An 18,209-nucleotide genomic window follows, 5' to 3' on the forward strand; every position below is an offset into this window, starting at 1 on the left:
GACAGGAAACAAAGAATATTGTTCAGTGTGTGTTAAAGATGAAAACTAGAACTTCTAAAAGCAGAGATGGAGTCAAGGACATAATAAAAAGAATCTATTCCACTATTCTCTCCCTCAGACTCTCCTCGGGTCATTCTGAATACATTTTTCTAATATGATAGACAGTTGGAAATCTAACCAGATTACCCGAGCGCTGTAGATCATCAGGAGGCCTCTGCCAACAAGGAAGCTCATTTAGGCAGAATGTAGTTTAAGAGTGGTAGGGATTCCCTCTCTGCTTCCTTAAATTGTTCTGCTAAACTGCCCAAGGGAGGAAAGAAGCAGCGTTCAAGGACTCTGTGAGGCAACGGAGATCACAACCCATTAATATATTTTGTTGCTCCCCTTCTAGATCCAGCTATGACCTCATATCCCACTGCCTCTCATTCTGATTTCACAGGCCTGAAACCTCAGCTGCCAGGCAGCAAGGGTATTAAGTGTATCCCCAAAAGGCCCTCACAAATCCCAACCTTGTTAGGAAGCTACTCACAGATTTTCCTGTAGCTTGCTTGAATCTTGCTTAGTTCCTAGTTGGCTCATCAAATTCTTTATCTGAGCAGCTGGGGAGAGAAGAAAAAAAGATTTATTGAGAAGAAAAATACAGGGCTTCCCTGGTGGCGCAGTGGTTAAGAACCCGCCTGCCAATGCAGTGGACACAGGTTCGAGCCCTGGTCCGGGAAGATCCCACATGCCGTGGAGCAACTAAGCCCGTGCACCACAACTACTGAGCCTGCGCTCTAGAGCCCGCGAGCCACAACTACTGAAGCCCGTGTGCCACAACTACTGAAGCCCACGCGTCTAGAGCCCGTGCTCCGCAACAGAGAAGCCACCGCAATGAGAAGCCCATGTACCACAACGAAGAGTAGCCCCCACTCAGCAATGAAGACCCAACACAGCCAAAAATAAATAAATAAAATAAATAAATTTTTTTGAAAAAGAAAAATACATTCATCACGAGCATCCTAATTCTCAGATCACTGGTCTCTCTCCACATCCTGAATAAGTACATACAACTAATAGAAAGCATGCTATGATCAAGACCTTGGCATATATATTCCCATCTAAACCTACTTATAAGGTCCGCCTTTCTCCTCTAGAGTAACTGTGCCACTAAGTAGAGGGTGGTGGTTTTGTTCGTCACTCCCAGAGAACTCCCACATTTTGCCAGATTTCCCATGGCACTGGTTAAAATGTTCATCGCTTTTGGAATGGCCTTGATACCAAATATCAATTCACAACAATAAAAATTTAAATTCACTAATACACAATATTTTATACGGCAAACATTTTTGGAAAGACAATGTACACTTATTATTAATAAGTTACCACTAATTGAGCACCTCTATGTGCCAATTACTATATTAGGAGCTTTGTATACATAATCTTATTAATTTTCATAGCAACAGTCTGGAGTAGATGTATCTTCACTGTGCAGATGAGGAAATATATTTAAAGAAGTTAAATATCTTATATAAGGGCACACAAAAAGTAGCAGGGCAAAAAAATCAATCCCAGGTACATCAGACTGCAATGCCTATGTTTTAACTACGCTGTCTGTAGAGAACCAGTGTATCGTTTTGTTCAGATTACTCTACCTAGATATTGTGCTAAGATTTGGAAAGGTCATGTTTGAATCCTAGATGTTTAAGCCCCTAACCCTGGACTAGGAAAGCAGAGGAATGGATTATCTCTCAATAAGGAGAAACACCAGCCTGCCTGGGAATCTGAACACCCTTGTCCCTCACTGACTTCTGCAACAGGAACAGAGCCCCTGATTTCCCATGTCCTGCTTTCTATTTCCTTTTTCTGGTTGGCAGGGAGGACGATGGAGATTCCTTCCTTCCTTCATTCATTCATTTGCAGAGCTTGGAATTTTATTGTACGACTTTTTTGTTTGTTTGCACGCTTGCATTTTAAGAGCATTCCCTGTCTTCTATTGCAAGTAGTTGGAATACGAAACACAATAATAGAATACTTTTTGCCCAGGGGAAACACAATTAATTATCTTCAAGTTTCACTAGAACTTCAAGAGATACTATAACACAATAGGTAATATATGGCTCCTCTAGCCAAAAGACACTGTCCTTTGTGAGGGCCTTTCCTACCCTCTCAGGATTAATGCCCAAGTTTCACCTGTGAAACACCAGACTGCTAAATGACTGGCTTAGTGGAAGAAGAGGAGGAAACCAATGCATACTGTATCATTTGTACATATCTCATAGGAACAATATATAAACAAGGCTTCAATGTCCAGTGAAAACGAAATTGCACTTTTTAGAATTTTAAATTTTAAAAATTAATTGTTCCTGGGACTTCCCTGGTGGCACAGTGGTTAAGGCTCCGTGCTCCCAATGCAGGGGGCCCAGGTTCGATCCCTGGTCAGGGAACTAGATCCCACATGCATGCCGCAACTAAGAGTTCGCACGCCAGAACTAAGGAGCCCACGTGCCACAACTAAGGAGCCCGTGAGCTGCAACTAAGGAGCCCACCTGCTGCAACTAAGACCCAGTGCAACCTAAATGAATACTTTTTAAAAAATTAATAAATAAAAATAAAAATTAATTGTTCCTTATGATAGGATGCTTCTTAAATAACAAAATTTGGGGGTCAGAGTCATAACCTTGGCCCTAATTCGGTCACCAAGGGTAGTAAAAAGGCAAGCTGAAGTTTATTAAGTACCAATTACCTTACAAAAACACAGATGTGTTAATAGCCTCTAAGTCTGTTAAGAAACAATAATTAAGCAAAATCTTCTAGGTGATTGCTGGGTGACTCTTCTCCTAAGTAGAAACTGAACAACCTAGTCCTTAGCAGCATGTACGAGTTATTTCTCCTGTAAAAAATTAATAAACAGAAACCTCAGTTAAACAGAGTTGGGAGACCAGAAGGGGGAGCTCGCACACCCTGCCACAACAGCCAAGCCCAACTGCTATGAAGAAGACTCCTCTCAGCCAATGAAAAGCCATGGACTCTTTGTTTGCTATACCCCTCCCAACTTCCTTTTCCCCTTCCCTTGCCAGGAGGGGACTTCCACTTGGCTAGCCATGATTGCAGACCCCAAACTGCAACTCTCTGCTGATCGTGAATAAACCCCTCTTTGCTGGAGAAATATCTGGCAGTCTCTTTGTTTTAGGTCAACACTCCCTAGCCCAAATCCCTGTGTCATCATGGGTGTAACAAAGCAAAATTTTGCAAAGTCAAGAATATATTGGTTTGTAACACTTCAAATTATGATTTTATCTTATTTTGAGACCATTTTTTAAGTAAAACTATAACTCCACTTTTACAACAGAAATATAGAATTCACTTGATTAAAAAGTTGCCTTTTGACAAACTTTCCTAAAATATATCTATTCTATTAAATGAGGGTTTTTAGCTTATTGGTTCCATTGGAAAATGTAAGCACTATAAAATACTGCATTCTGCTAAAAAAACACTATGTAAGATATAAATAATCATTTTTCATCACTAAGATGTATAATGTCCTTCTTACCTAAGTCAAATGGGAATCAGAATCAAAGCTATCTACTGGGTGGCCGAACAAATAATTTAAGAAAGAGGACAGACGTTAGCATTTACTGAGCATTCACCATGTGCCAGACACTGGGCTACATACTTGATGTGGTATAATAAAAAATATATTTGGTCTTTGTCCCCAGTTCTTGGCATAAAGCTCCTAAAACCCTTGGAATTTCCGGAGTGATAGTAGTGTCTTTCGTTATTCATAAAGGGTTCCTTTGGAACATACTGAGTTTACCTATTGAAGTGACATAGGGTAGGGCTCCTGATAGGCTTAGGTTGGGTGGGGTTAGTCACCAGAAAGACCAAGTGATTATCAGGTTGGAACTTTCAGTCCCACCCACCAACCTCTGGAAGGGCAGTGGGGGGGTGGGGGTGAGGAAGCGCAGATTAAACTCTATAAATTCTTGAACTAGATTTGATGAGCTTCCGGACTGGTGAACACATGGAGATGTGGGGAGGGTATCAGCGCTCAGAGAGAGCATGCAAGTTCTGAGCTCTTCCTACATACCTTGCCCTAGGCATCTCTTCTATCTGGCTGCTCCTGAATTATATCCTTTTATAATAAACCAGTAATCTAGTAAGTAAATGTTTTCCTGAGTTATGTGAGCTGGGCTAGCAAACTAGCTGAACCTGAGGAGGGGCTCATGGGAACCTCCAATATGGCTCACTGGTCAGAAGCACAGATAAGAACTTGAACTTACGATTGGCATCTGAAGGGGGTGGGGTGGGGGGAGTCTTGTGGGACTAAGCCCTTAATTTGTGGAATCTGATGCTAACTCCAGGTAGTGTCAGAATTGAGTTAAATTGGAGGACACCCAATTGAAGTCCAGAGAATCTGATAATTGCTTGGTGTGTGGTAAATCCACACATCTGGTGTCAGAAGTATTGACAGTGGAGGAAACACAGAAGTGTTTTTCCTTCACACTTGATAAGTATTATCTTATTAAATAAGCATTATTACAGATGGGCACACTGAGGCTCACACTGAGTGTTAAAAAACTCATTCATTCATTCATTTAGAATACCTACTCTACACTGTTATATGCTCTAGAAGATATTGCTCTCAAGAAGCTTACATTTTAAGGAAAGGAGATAATAAGCATATATCAGGTGGTGATAAGTGCTATAAAGAAAAATAAATTCAGGTAAAGGCTGGTAGGGAGAGGGTACTAGTTTACACAGGGCAGTCAGAGAAGGCTTCTCTGATAAGGTGACACAGAGCAGAGACCTAAAGGAAGTGAAAGGTCAAGCCATGCGAAATTACTGGGGGAGCTCTCTAGCAGAGAGCATTAAGCACAAAATCCACAAGGCAAGAGCACTTGTCGTGATGGAGGCACAGGAGGCCTAGAGGGAGCAAAAGAGAGGTAAGAGAGAGAGGGGAGCCAGATTACATAGGGCCTTGTAAACTAGAGCAAGGACTTCGAATTTTAAAGAAATGTGAGGCCACTGATGGTTTTGAGCAGAGTGTCATAAAAACCAGAATTCAAACCCAGGAGGGCTAATTCCAATAACTGTATTTTTTATGCCACACTAGGTTCTCTCAAAAGGTTGATGCTTAAAGGAAATACACAGAACGTAGTGACTTAGGGCAGGCCTCCGTTTCCCAGTGTTCCACTTCGCCCCACCCTGCTTATCTGATAGCTTCCTAACTTAATAGCTCTCTGCTCCAGATAGGCTGATGCCCTTGCTCTAACCTGCTCCCTTCCCCGACTCCCCCCCACCTTTGGGAAGGTTCCTGTGTACTCACCAGAGTTCAGCAGAGTGCCAGCACCCAGCGGGTAATAAGTAATTGCTGATTAATTGAGTTAGCCTCTGTTTTATGTCATGCCACCTTCAAGGCAGAAGATATGAATAAACATGAGCTAGGAATAATGAGACCTACACTCTAAGCCAGATTCGACCACTAACTAGATGTATGGCACCAGACAAGTCATTTCATGTTGCTGGGTCTCTTTCACCAATTGTATATGATATTCAGGTTTAACTAACATATATTGAGTACTTACTATTTGTCACAGTACTTACTATTTGTGTGGGGCTTTTTATTCATTAAATTATTACAACTGTGTAAGGACTAAATGATCTCTAAGTACTCCCACCACTGCTCAATGCTAAAATTCAGCAATAATGAAGAAACCCTAGTCCCAGAATGAGGCTGTGTAACCAAGCAGTGTTTTTAAGCCAGAGTTTGGCTTAGAGAGACTCTGCCTGTGTACAAATGGGACTGGACTGACGATATGCCTCTGATGGCACTGACCACACTCTACTCATTTTTGTATTTGCATAACCACACACACATACATACCCCTCCAGAAAATAGTTGGTTACAGGGTGACATATAAAGGGAAATGTTACTGGTACGGCAGTTCAAGGAAACATTTCATCTTACTGACTGTCTTTATATAGAGCATTCTCCTTAGAAACTCTAGAGGTATGTCAAAGTTTCAAGTTGTTACTCGTCTATCAAACCATATTAAATGCCCTAGAGAGCAAAGGGGACTTTACAGACTATGGGGGGAAAAATCAATTGAAAATCAGCTGTTCTTTGTATATTCTCAGCAGAGAACTTTTATTTATCTAGACTTTTCTGACTTCTTTTGTTTGCTGAGATTACCTGAATTGGGATGGGGGGTGGGGTGGAGGAGGACTTTATAGGGTCACTTACTAGTTAAGCACCAGAATGAATCCAAGCCTCCATCAATTCTATCTAAATTCCTGCATATTGATATTTTCCTAAAAGTTTTCAGCAAGACTCGGGTATCAAAAACTCAAATGATAAAGACAGTGGTGTCTACATTTACTGGAAGTATAATTTTTTTGTATACTGCCCTCCATAACCACCAACATCAGGGGTTTATTTGAAAATAGTGACTTAATGACCCATCTGTTTTACAACTAAGAACTGTATCCCTTAAACCTAAAGCACAAAAAGAAATAGAATAGTGTAAATGTTTACATACATGCTTATTTTCACTTGAATGTACTTAAAATGTCAAAAAGTACAGTGATACTTCTTGGAACAATTTTTATCAAAATGGGCTACATCTAAAAGGGTTTTCTGGTCAGCTTGGTTAATGAGAAAACTCCTTTGCTAAGCATTCTAGTCAATAAAAGTTTTACTTTAGATTGATTTGTCACAATATTTTAGATGAAAATAATTGGGTATCTATCCTCTATGAAATGCTACATAATCCTGGAAACCAGATGACTAGGGCTCAATTCTGTGTAAGCAATTTTGTTATTTTTAAAACTAGGCCTCGGGCTTCCCTGGTGGCGCAGTGGTTGAGAGTCCGCCTGCCGATGCAGGGGACACGGGTTCGTGCCCCGGTCCGGGAAGATCCCACATGCTGTGGAGTGGCTGGGCCCGTGAGCCATGGCCACTGAGCCTGCACGTCTGGAGCCTGTGCTCTGCAACGGGAGAGGCCACAACAGACAGAGGCCCGCGTACCGCAAAAAAAAAAAAAAAAAAAAAAAAAAACTAGGCCTCAATCTATCCTATCACTGACCTCTCACTTTTAAAAGCATGTCCTGGCTAAAATTTTTAAACACTACGAAGCAAATCAATTTATTGCACATTACAGCTAACATCCACACTAGGAACTACTCTAAACTGAACACTCTTCATGTGCTTTTAGCTGATATCACTTTAGGCAGAATGTGAATCTCCAAATGAACCTTAATCCAAATCAATGTATAGTCATATCAAAAGCAACTAACATACAGGTAAAAATTTCTTCATCTGAGAGACTCGAATGCTCTAATTCAGTATATTAAACAAGCAAATATAAATTCAAAGAAAGAGCATTATTTACATTAAATGAGAAAATGATAGCCTATGTGGTCATTATTACAATGAGGTCATCTCAGTGTCTTTGAAAATTAGGTTTGCACTGCTTTTGAAAAGCTACAATGAAAATGACCTGACTTTTTAAAAGTAGCCACTATAGGACTTCACTGGTGGCGCAGGGGTTAAGAATCTGCCTGCCACGGGGTGGTGGTGTGATGAATTGGGAGATTGGGATTGACATATATACACTAATATGTATAAAATGGATAACTAATAAGAACCTGCTGTATAAATAAATAAATAAAATAAAATTCAAGAAAAAAAAAAAGTATCTCTCTGTCAACTTCCTAAGACAGGAGAGATTTCTAGCAACAACAACAACAAAAAAGAATCCGCCTGCCAAAACAGGGGACATGGGTTCGAGCCCTGGTCCAGGAAAATCCCATATGCTACAGAGCAACTAAGCCCGTGCACCACAACTACTGAGCCTGCGCTCTAGAGCCCACGAGCCACAACTACTGAGCTCGTGTGCCACAACTACTGAAGCCCACGTGCCTACAGCCCGTGCTCCGCAACAACAGAAGCCACCGCAACGAGAAGCCCGCGCACCGCAACAAAGAGTAGCCCCTGCTCACCGCAACTAGGGAAAGCTTGCGCACAGCAATGAAGACCCAATGCAGCTAAAAAATAAAAAAAATTTAAAAAAAAGTAGCCGCTATACTACAATAGTAAAGCTCTAAACTAAACTGAACATGAATACTAAACATCACAGGTATAATCTTCTATTTACCATACCCATGACAGGACACGAACTCGTTAAGAGCACAGACTCTCAGTTAAGACTGCTGTGTGTTATTCCTGGTTCCACCACTTCCTAGCAAAAGTTTCTATTCCTCTGTGCCTCAGTTTCCTCACCTAAAAAATGGGAAAAACAAGAGAACCTTCATGTGTTTGTTGTGAGGATGATCTAAGATAATATGAAGCTAAATTTAGAACAGTGTCTGGCACTTAAAAGAACTCAATTAAGGATAGCTATTATTATCAAACTCGAGACCAAGAAAAATGTACTTAGCAATGATAAAATCAATTAAGTACATATCCAATGCTAACTACATATCCACTGCTGTGCCAGGCACTGAAGCTAAAGACAGCTGTACAATGCGTGATCGCTATCCCCATAACAAAACTAATGGTAATCTCTCAGTTGGAATAACAAGGTCAAAAAGCATGAATTAAAGACTACAGAATAAAGTAAGTGCTAAGCTTGCAAATTCAAAGGAAAAAAACAAAATGATAGCTAACATTTCTTAAACACTGTTGCAGGCACTGCTTTAAGCACTTTATATAAATTACCTCACTTAATTCTCACAATCCTGTGAAGTAGAGTCTATCATTAACTCCATCTTATAGATGAGGAAACTGTGAAATAGAGAGGTAGAGCAATATGTTTACATAGGTAGTAAGAAGCAGATCTAGGACTCAAACCCAGGCAGTCTGACTCCTGAGCCTGCTCACTTAACTACTAAACTATAGTGGGGCAGGGGGCTCAACCAATGATATCACCATTTACTGAATGTCTACTATGTACCGGGCACTAGACTAGGCACTTTCAAACATCCCACTTTAACAACACCATTCATTTTACATATGGGGTAACAGACAGAAAGGGGAACTAGCCTGCCCAAGGTGAACAGTACAACACAGAGGAGCAAGGACTCAGTCACAGATCTGCTGAGCCTAAGGCCCAGGCTCTTCCTGACTTCACTCTTTCAAAAGCAAAGGAAGGCTTAGTTACAAGGGGCAGGATTTAAGCACAACTCAAAGGATTTTTATAATTTAGGTAGCTAGTGAGATAGGGAAAGATTAAAGAAAGGAGGAACAGAAAGGGCAAAAACTTGCAGCAAAACCCTGTGTTTAGGGATGTTAAGAAAAACAGCCTGCCTGTAACAAAGAGAAGTAGAAAATATGGCTAATTTGGGTTAAGATGACAGACAGTGAAAGCAAGGTGGAAGGTTAAGATCTGACACAGCAGACAACAGAGAGCTGCCACAGGCTCTTGAGGAGGTGAGTGGTATAATGAAAACAGGACTTTAGACATACTGCTGATAGCCTTATCAGATGAACTAGAATGGGAACAGAGACACTGAGACTGTGCTGCTGGACTACAGAGGCTGAGATCATGAAGACTTATGAGGAGGACAATGAAATAAAGAGCAAGGGGCCAATATGAAAATAACTTTGAAAGAACCACCCAGAGGATTGCACACAATAATCAGTTTTAAAAGTTCAACTGCTTTTAATTTTTTTAGTAAACAGAATCATATCAATAAATTAGCAACGCTAGGCTTCCCTGGTGGTGCAGTGGTTAAGAATCCGCCTGCCAATGCTGGGAACATGGGTTCAAGCCTTGGTCCAGGAAGATCCCGCATGCTGCAGAGCAACTAAGCCCATGCGCCACAACTACTAAGCCTGCGCTCTAGAGCCCGTGAGCCACAACTACTGAGCCCGCGTGCCACAACTACTGAAGCCTGCGCGCCTAGAGCCTGTGCTCCGCAACAAGAGAAGCCACCACAATAAGAAGCTCGCACACAGCAATGAAGAGTAGCCCCCGCTTGCCGCAACTAGAGAAAGCCCGCGTGCAGCAACAAAGACCCAACACAGCCAAAAATAAATAAATAAATAAATAAATTTATTATTATTTTTTTAATTAGCAACGTTAAAGAACAGAAATGATGTTCTTTAATCTCTTCAGAGATAACTTGGCGCCTGTTAAGGTTATTTCCTTATATCTGCCTCAGCAATACTTGCCCAGACCCTTCGTTTCACAATAGGCAGAGTCAAGCAGTTTTCTTCTATAGCCCACACACACTGATAACAACCCCTTGTACCAGGCAGTCAACCTTAGCTGTACCTGTAACAACTCACACAGTGGCCTGCTGTATTTCTGGCTGATATGCTCAGCAATTCCAAACCCACATATGTGAAAAAACCCACAGTTGAGAAAAAAGAATAGCTATTCTCTCAAATTTTCAATAGATACAGGTCCTTGCAGGACTATATGGATGTGGGCATATGTCTGGGAGGTCACATTCAGACTGTATACTTAGGTATGCTGGCCACGTCTGGGGGATAGGCACCAGCCTGATAAGTGGGTAGAAGCAATGTCACCCTACCAATTTCAAATTCCCAGTGCCTCACTAAACAATCCCAAGGGGAGAATTCCAACTCACACTGACTAGGGTCATAAGATGTGGCAGGAACCACACAGCACAAGGTAAGTGAGTCAGGAAGAGTTCCAAGATGGTAGAGAAACCTCATTCATTCAAATCTACTAAATACAATTTACTAAGCATCAAGACCCTAAATGATATGATCCCTGGCTTCCTCCCTGGCCTCTTTTCCTACCATGCTCCCCTTCTCTAACTGCAGTCCAGCCACACTAGTCTCCTTGCTATTCTTGAAAGCACTGAGGTCTTTGCTCCTGCTATTCCCTCTGCCTAGGATGCCTTCCCCCAGTTACTCACGAGGTTCTCTCCCTCACTTCATTCAGGTGTCTACTCCAACATCACTCCCTCAGAGAGGCCTTCCTTGACCAAATGATGTAAAAACATAAAATAGCACACCCACCCTCTTGCTCTCCTCACTCTCTGTGCCCTTATTTTTTTCTTCATAGCACTTACTATTTCTCAATATTGTTTATACATGTGCATGTATGCAGACGTGTGTATATGTACACATACACAAACACACACACATAAACACACACTATCAGGGCAGGGTTTTGTCTGTCTTGCTCATCACTCCATCCCCAGTGCATAGCAGGTGCTCATAGAATATTTGTTGAACAGTGAATGAATGAATCTAACATATACTTGGGTCTGAGATAAGTACTAGAAATATAAAGATGAATAAGTCATGTCCCATTTCTTCAAAGGAACTAACAATCTAGCAGGAGAGGCAAACACACCACAAGAAGAGAAAGTTCCACAGCCTCAGGTATTCCCCATAGCTTCCTATGAAGAGTAAAAAAAAAAGAAAGAAAAAGAAAAGTCACTTGTAACTTGAAGTGTTCACTGCTATAAAACTGTAATATTAATTAAAAATTATAAAAAGGCTGAATGCTGGTCATAAGAGACAGATCTGGTTTCAAATTTAGGTATTGCCATTTGTTAGCTGGGTAATTATTTAACCTTTCTCAGCCTGTTTCCTAACCCATAAAAAGAAATAATATTGGTACTTACTTCACAGGGTTATTACAAAATTAAGATAATGCATGTAAAGCACTTATATTGCCTGGCATACAGTATGTACTCAAATGTTAGCTATTAATGTTATTAATGGAATGAATCCAACTATCCCTTGAGCCTGATGCCTAATCAACAGCTAAACCTTATCAGTTCTATCACCAGACACCTCTCCTATCCTTTCCTTCTTTTCATTTTCAGATCCTAACGGGTGTCTCTGATTCCAGTCTCTCTCCCTTCCAACTCAATTTACACATTTCTAAAGAATTAAACCCAAACCCCCTTAGTGTACCAATTAAAGCACTTCATGTTTGGGCCCCAACTTACCTTTCCAATCCTACTTTCCACTACTTTCTGGACTCCACCAGTCTAGCCAAATTAAATCACTCTACTTTTCTACACACACCACATGCTTTCCCACTACCATGCCTTGTTCATTTTACTCCCTCCTGGAACGCTCTTCCCTTCTTTACTCTTGAAAGTTCAAATACTTTCCACCATCTTTCCAGACCTAGCTCAAATGCCAATAATGCCCCCCCCGGCCTCTCCCAAGTGAAAAAGGTGTCTTTCTCTCCTGAATATCTATAATTTTATTATATCTCTTCTATAGTAGCGATCCCTTTCAGTCATTATGTATGCCACAGGCTCCCTGTTGAAGGAATCCATGTCAGTTCCTATACATACTACATGCCTCATACTCAAATACATCCAGAATGAAAATTTCACAAATAGACATTAAAATTACATTTGGCCTCAATAAGAAACTTTCAGTATTGAACCAGAATATTCTGATCTAACCTGTATTACAGCTCCCTCACAAAAGGAAGTTGGAACACAAAGTACTATACTTTCTAGCCAGTGGTCACATTAATTTTTGTTTCAAATTTCTGGATTTAACAGACCACATATTCTTCTTTCCACTTCCCAACTGCCCAGATTCAAACGCTTTCCATCAGAAACTTCCCTCTCTCATTATATATTTAAATTTAAAAGCTAAGTGATAGATTGTTCTTTAAAATATAGAACATAATTGTAATTCAGGACCAACTAGTTCTACCTATTAACAGGGTACAGCCAAGCTCACAAAAACACAATAATAAACAACAAGGATCATGATACCATTCTTTCCAAGTAGTTGCTGCTTCTGACCTCCTGTTTATAAGGCTCTGAGCTAATTTTCAGGCATCATCAAGAAATAACGTGTATTTGACTCATTCAACTATAGTATCATTCAGATCCTAATGGTGGGGAGGGAGTTTTAAGACAAGCAATGACATTCTGAAATCCACCACCACCTCTACCATGTCTTACTTGCTATGTGATTGTGGCCATGTCCCTGAGCTTCTCTGTGTATCATGCTTGTTCAAAAGAGTAACTAGGTGGGGAAGGAAAACAAAAGCCTCATTGGCTTGAAATCCAAAAACACATGCAAATCTTTTGCTACAAAAGACAAAAGAATGTAAACTGAAATGTTTTGGGTGAATTCTCTTTATTAAAGTAGAAGTCGTCTCACCCCTCGAATACAAGTCATTGTATCTGATTTCCAAATTCCTTACAGGAAGAACTGTATTAAAGTCACCAAAACACATGCACTCTCCACTTCCCTTAATTGAAAGATTCTGACTTCCAAGAAGCCAGAAGCTCAGCAGAATGTAAAGTCTAAACCAGTAAACAACTCCCGATCCAAGCTGGCCAAAGAGGAAAGAGAGGTGGGTGGAGGGAGGCAGATGACAGGAAAAACTAGGCTGACCACTGGAGCCAGTCGACTCATTCACTGCTCTGGAGGGGACACACACACACCCTCCCACCCTGCGGCTGTCAGGACTGCTGTCTTGGCCCCAACACAGTAAGAGCAGAACTCCTGAGAAGAAACTCGAGCTGCAGCTGGGGCTCCGGACCCTCGGGGTGCCTGGGCCTGGCAGACTCGGGGATAGCAGCCCGCCGTATCCGAGTAGAGCACCCAAGACGGCCTCAGGTGTGGCCCTGGCCGTAGCCCTAGTCGGGCTCCGCGTCCCGGCAGCCTCACCCGGGCCTGTCCCCGGGACGGCCCCCGCCCCCCAGCCCGGTACCCCGGCTCACTGGCTTGGCTGATCCGCTGGATGTTGCCGCTGCACGTCTGGATGATGCTGTTGAAGTCCCGGAGCGGGGGCCCCGAGGCCCCCGGGTTCCGGTACATATCTAAGGGACCGTAGGACATGACGAGGAGCCGAGACCGACTCGCCCTGCACCGCGCTCCTACCGGAAGCAGCCGCCAGACCCGACCAGCAGGCTGACAGGGAAACCGGGAAGAGAAAGGGCGGGGAAGGGGATAAAGCTGCGTGAGCGCTAGCCCCGCCCCCTCGCAGCGCGCACACGTCCGCCCTGGCTCCCCCACATTGCGCAGGCGCCTCTGGAACTGGTGTAGGCACGGTAGCTTAGAGACGTGACGCCCTGGAGCTTGGGGATGCGGGGCGGGGCGATGACATCATACCACTGGAGCTCGGATTGGAGAATCTGAGGTGGCGGTGTTGTTTATCGCCAGGGCACGGTGACAGAAGGCAAGAATTTTTCGATTAGCATAAAATTGTACCAGATGATCTCAGCCCTAACATCCTATTCTGTTCTATTCTGAGCATTCAGGCCCAAATATGGAGAATTCGACAGCCTTGAAACCCAAATCCGTAACCAAACTCCTGAAATTCCTCACTCTGCTTCCATCCTCCAGGGCTTTGTTAGGATTTGTGGAGCATTTTTATGGTTTACAAATCACTTTCATTTCTCCCTCCACCCCTCTTCTAGTCTAAACAATAAAATGGTAATAATAAGATTTCTTGAGCACGTATTATTTGTGATCCCCTCACTGCAATTCAGTTGTTCATAAGCTCTTTCACAGCAAGGGACGATGTTCTAACTATATTTTTACCTTCAGACTAGATAACGGACAATCGATTTTTTTAAATGTTGAAGTAAAGTAACTCGACAGAGCAAGCGTTATTATTTTCCCTTTTACAGTTGAGAAAGTTAAGACCATAGAGGTTAATTTGTTTTTCTGAGATTTGACTGCAAAACCCAAACACTAAGCTAATTGTATTGTCATCTTGCTATGTCCCTAAAACGCATTCTCATATTACCAAATTCATTCTCCATCTAAATCCCTCCCCAATAGCTTCTTCATCTATATCCCAAACCAGGATTTCTTGGAGAACTAGACTCTCAGATTTTTAAAATCATTCTCTTAAGTAATTTGGAGTGTATGACCTCAATGTTCCCATAGAAGACTGCATTTTGTGAGTGTATGTTAGATGGAAAGACAAGAGTAGGATTTTGCTTTGGGAGGAGATCAAGATAGAGAGAAGTGAGGGGGAACTGGCAGTGTTTGTTTCCTGTGTTCTCCACCCCACTTCACCCCAGTCTGCTTTGCAATCTCTGGGGAATGATCAAGAGAGGAAGCTGCTTGCCTGTGTAGGAGGGGACCCTAAATGGGTGAATGAGCCTGCATTCAGCCTTAGAGATTTTGTAAGCAATGCTGTCTCTATTTTTCGTTGGACCATTTATAAGAGCAATTTTTTCTCTTTAGAAAAGGACAGACGACATTTGGGTCCTCTCATTCTGGTTATTAAAACCATACGATGTCTTAGAATCCATAGTTTTATGTCCTATCTTATAGTAAATCGTGTACATTGTACTTTTTTACCTAAAAAATAGTCTTGAGAATGTTTCCATTTACATCTGATTCTATTTAAAGTGAAGTTCAGTAAAGGTATTTTTCTCCTAGGATTGAAAACATAGTGGTGGTTGTTATTGTTGGTTTCTTTCTCCAGCTAAAATAAAAAGTGGTTTTCCATCTGTGCCATGGCTATCTTGTGCTATCTCTCATAGCAATACATTTGTGCCTTGCAAATATTAGATGTCAAATGAACATATATTGAATTTATACACGAAAAATAAAAAATAGCTATCATTTCTTAAATGCCCATCCAGGTAATGTGAACACATTTTACAAAGTTATTGGTAATACCCAAGATAAAGCCCATCTGATAAAGTGGCTTTATATGGTCTGACAAAGTTAGGTTTATTAACTTACTGCTGCAAGGGGGACTACACACCAGAGGAATCATGAGGTATCTCACCAAGCACAGGAGAGATAGAATTATTCCAGGATTTGGAAAGATGGAGTGTAGGTAAAATTTAAAAGAAGCAGTGTTTTTGATAGCCTCAAAGCACACCAGGCTATGTGTAAAGGGATTATCGTCAGGCCTGAGCTAACAAGAAGACTCAGAATCCTGTTTCCTTGGAAACTACAGCGTGAAGATAAATGTGGAATGCTGTATCTGGAAACCCCTTATCTGAAGCTCTGCACCTGGGTTGGAAATTGAGGCTGCTTCTCCGTGTCAAAGTAACTCAGATCCTCCAGGCGAGAGTGGAATATTCCGTTCTTACTGATATTTCAAATAGCAAATTTTCTGAAAAAGCAGTGCTTTTAGAAAATGAGGTTTCTCAGCATTATGTCTTTTTGCTAATTGACGAAAACAGTTTTCATGGTTCGAACCCATCAAGGTGAGATTAGCTCCTTGGTAACAGATAAGGAAACTGGTGTTCTCTAGAGGTTCTGGGCACTTGCCCAATGTCATCCAGCTATTAAATTGCAGAGCCATGATTCATACATATTCTATGACCCAGCAATTCTACTCCTACCTATATACTCAACAGATGTGCATCCATATGTGTTCTAAAAACCAAGTATAGGAAAGTTCATGACAGCACTTTTTACAACTAAGCAGCATTTCTCTGTATTAATTTTTATTGCATCATAATTAACACACAATAGAATACACAGGTATTAAGTGTTCATTTCAGTGAATTTTGACATTTGTATATACCCACGTAACCACCATCCAAACTGAGAAATAGAACACTTTCACTGTTACCCAAGAAAGTTTCTTCAGGCTGTGTTCCTTTTTTTTCTTTTAAGAGATGCTTTTCTTTTGTAAGTCACCAATGTCTTTTTAATTTTTATTTATCTATTTAAATTTATTTATTTTATTTATTTATTTTTGGCTCCGCTGGGTCTTCGTTGCTGCATGCAGGCTTCTCTAGTTGCGGTGAGCAGGGGCTACTCTTCGTCGCGGTGCGCAGGCTTCTCATTGCAGTGACTTCTCTTGTTGTGGCGCATGGGCTTTAGGCGCTCGGGCTTCAGTAGTTGTGGCACACGGGCTCAGTAGTTGTGGCACACGGGCTCAGTAGTTGTGGCTTGCGGGCTCTAGAGAGCAGGCTCAGTAGTTGTGGCACACGGGCTTAGTTGCTCCGCAGCATATGGGATCCTCCCGGACCAGGGCTCGAACCTGTGTCCCCTGCATTGGCAGGTGGATTCTTAACCACTGCACCACCAGGGAAGTCCAGGCTGTGTTCCTTTCTAATCAATCCTCCTCATCCCCAGAAATCACTGTCTGATTTTTATCATTACAGATTAGTTTTGCCTATTCTCAGGCTTCATCAAGAAGGGATCATATGTTATGTATTCTTTAGTGTTGGCTTATTTCAATTAACATAATGTTTTTGAGATTTATCCATGATATTGCATATGTCAGTGGTTTGGTCTTTATTGCTGAGTAGTATTTTATCATATGATCTTACTACAATTTGATTATCCATTCTCTTATGGGCATTTGGATAGTTTCCAGTTCGAAGCTATTATGAAGATGGCCAGAGCAGCATTTATTTTTACAAGTTCCAAACTGGAAACAGCCCAAATGTACATCAACAGTAGGATGGGTAAATTGTAGTATCATAGAACATGAAAATTAATGGCCTACTGCTATGTGAGCAATGTGGGTGACCTTGTCCAACATAATGTCTAGCAAAAGAAGCAGACAAAAATGAGTACATTCTGTATTATCCCATATTTATTAGGTTCAAAACCAGCAAAATGAATCTATATTATTAAAATTCAGAATAGCATGTAGTTAGTTTTTTTATTTGGTTTGGTTTGGTTTTTTGCCTTGCTGTGCAGCTTACTGGATCTCAGTTCCCCGACCAGGGATTGAACCCGGGCCACGGCAGTGAAAACCTGGAATCCTAAGCACTAGGCCACTATGGAGCTCTCAGTTTTGAGGAAGAGAGGGAGTGACTAGGAATGGGCACATGAGATGGGCTAGGGTGCTGGTAGCAGTCTTTCTTGATCCAGATGGTGATTATATAACTTTGTTTACTTTGTGAAAATTCATCAAGTCATACATTTGTGATGTGTGTCCTCTTCTGTATATATGCTACACTTCAGTAAATACATCTCATATTTTAAAAATAAAGTATCATTATCACCAATATGACAAGCTTTCTGGGAAATGTAGGGAAGAGTCAGTGGAGAAATTCAAAGAAGTTTGCAAAGAAGACTGTGTTAAAATTAGCACTCATCATATATTGCCAGTGGGAATGCAAACTTGTACAACCACTTGGAAAAGTTTGTCAGTTTCTTAGAAAATTAAACATAAATTTATCACGCAATCCAGCAATCCCACTGCCAGGTATTTACCCAAGAGAAATGAAAGCACATGTTCATATAAAGATGTGTATGCAAATGTGTTAGCTTTATTCGTAGTAACCAAAAATTAGAAATAACTCAAATATACGTCAGCTGCTGA

General features: G+C 41.4%; 1 protein-coding gene across 2 annotated transcripts in view; it reads right to left on the minus strand.

Annotated features, from left to right (window-relative positions):
* STX12 (syntaxin 12) overlaps window positions 1-13,887 on the minus strand; it is a 35,241-nt gene extending 21,354 nt beyond the window's left edge. The window contains exons 1-2 of one of the 2 annotated variants that reach the window (XM_081226377.1): window positions 13,672-13,887; window positions 530-599 (exon numbers count right to left, since the gene is read on the minus strand). In XM_081226377.1, the coding sequence (XP_081082503.1) occupies window positions 530-599; window positions 13,672-13,789 (188 nt within the window). In that variant the 5' untranslated portion in view covers window positions 13,790-13,887. The remainder of the gene's footprint in view (window positions 1-529; window positions 600-13,671) is intronic. The other variant, XM_081226376.1, reaches the window with a different exon arrangement.
* Between the last annotated feature and the right edge of the window lie 4,322 nt (window positions 13,888-18,209).

This window comes from Mesoplodon bidens (genome assembly GCF_964165515.1).
Source record: "Mesoplodon bidens genome assembly, chromosome: 2".
NCBI lineage: Eukaryota > Metazoa > Chordata > Mammalia > Artiodactyla > Ziphiidae > Mesoplodon > Mesoplodon bidens.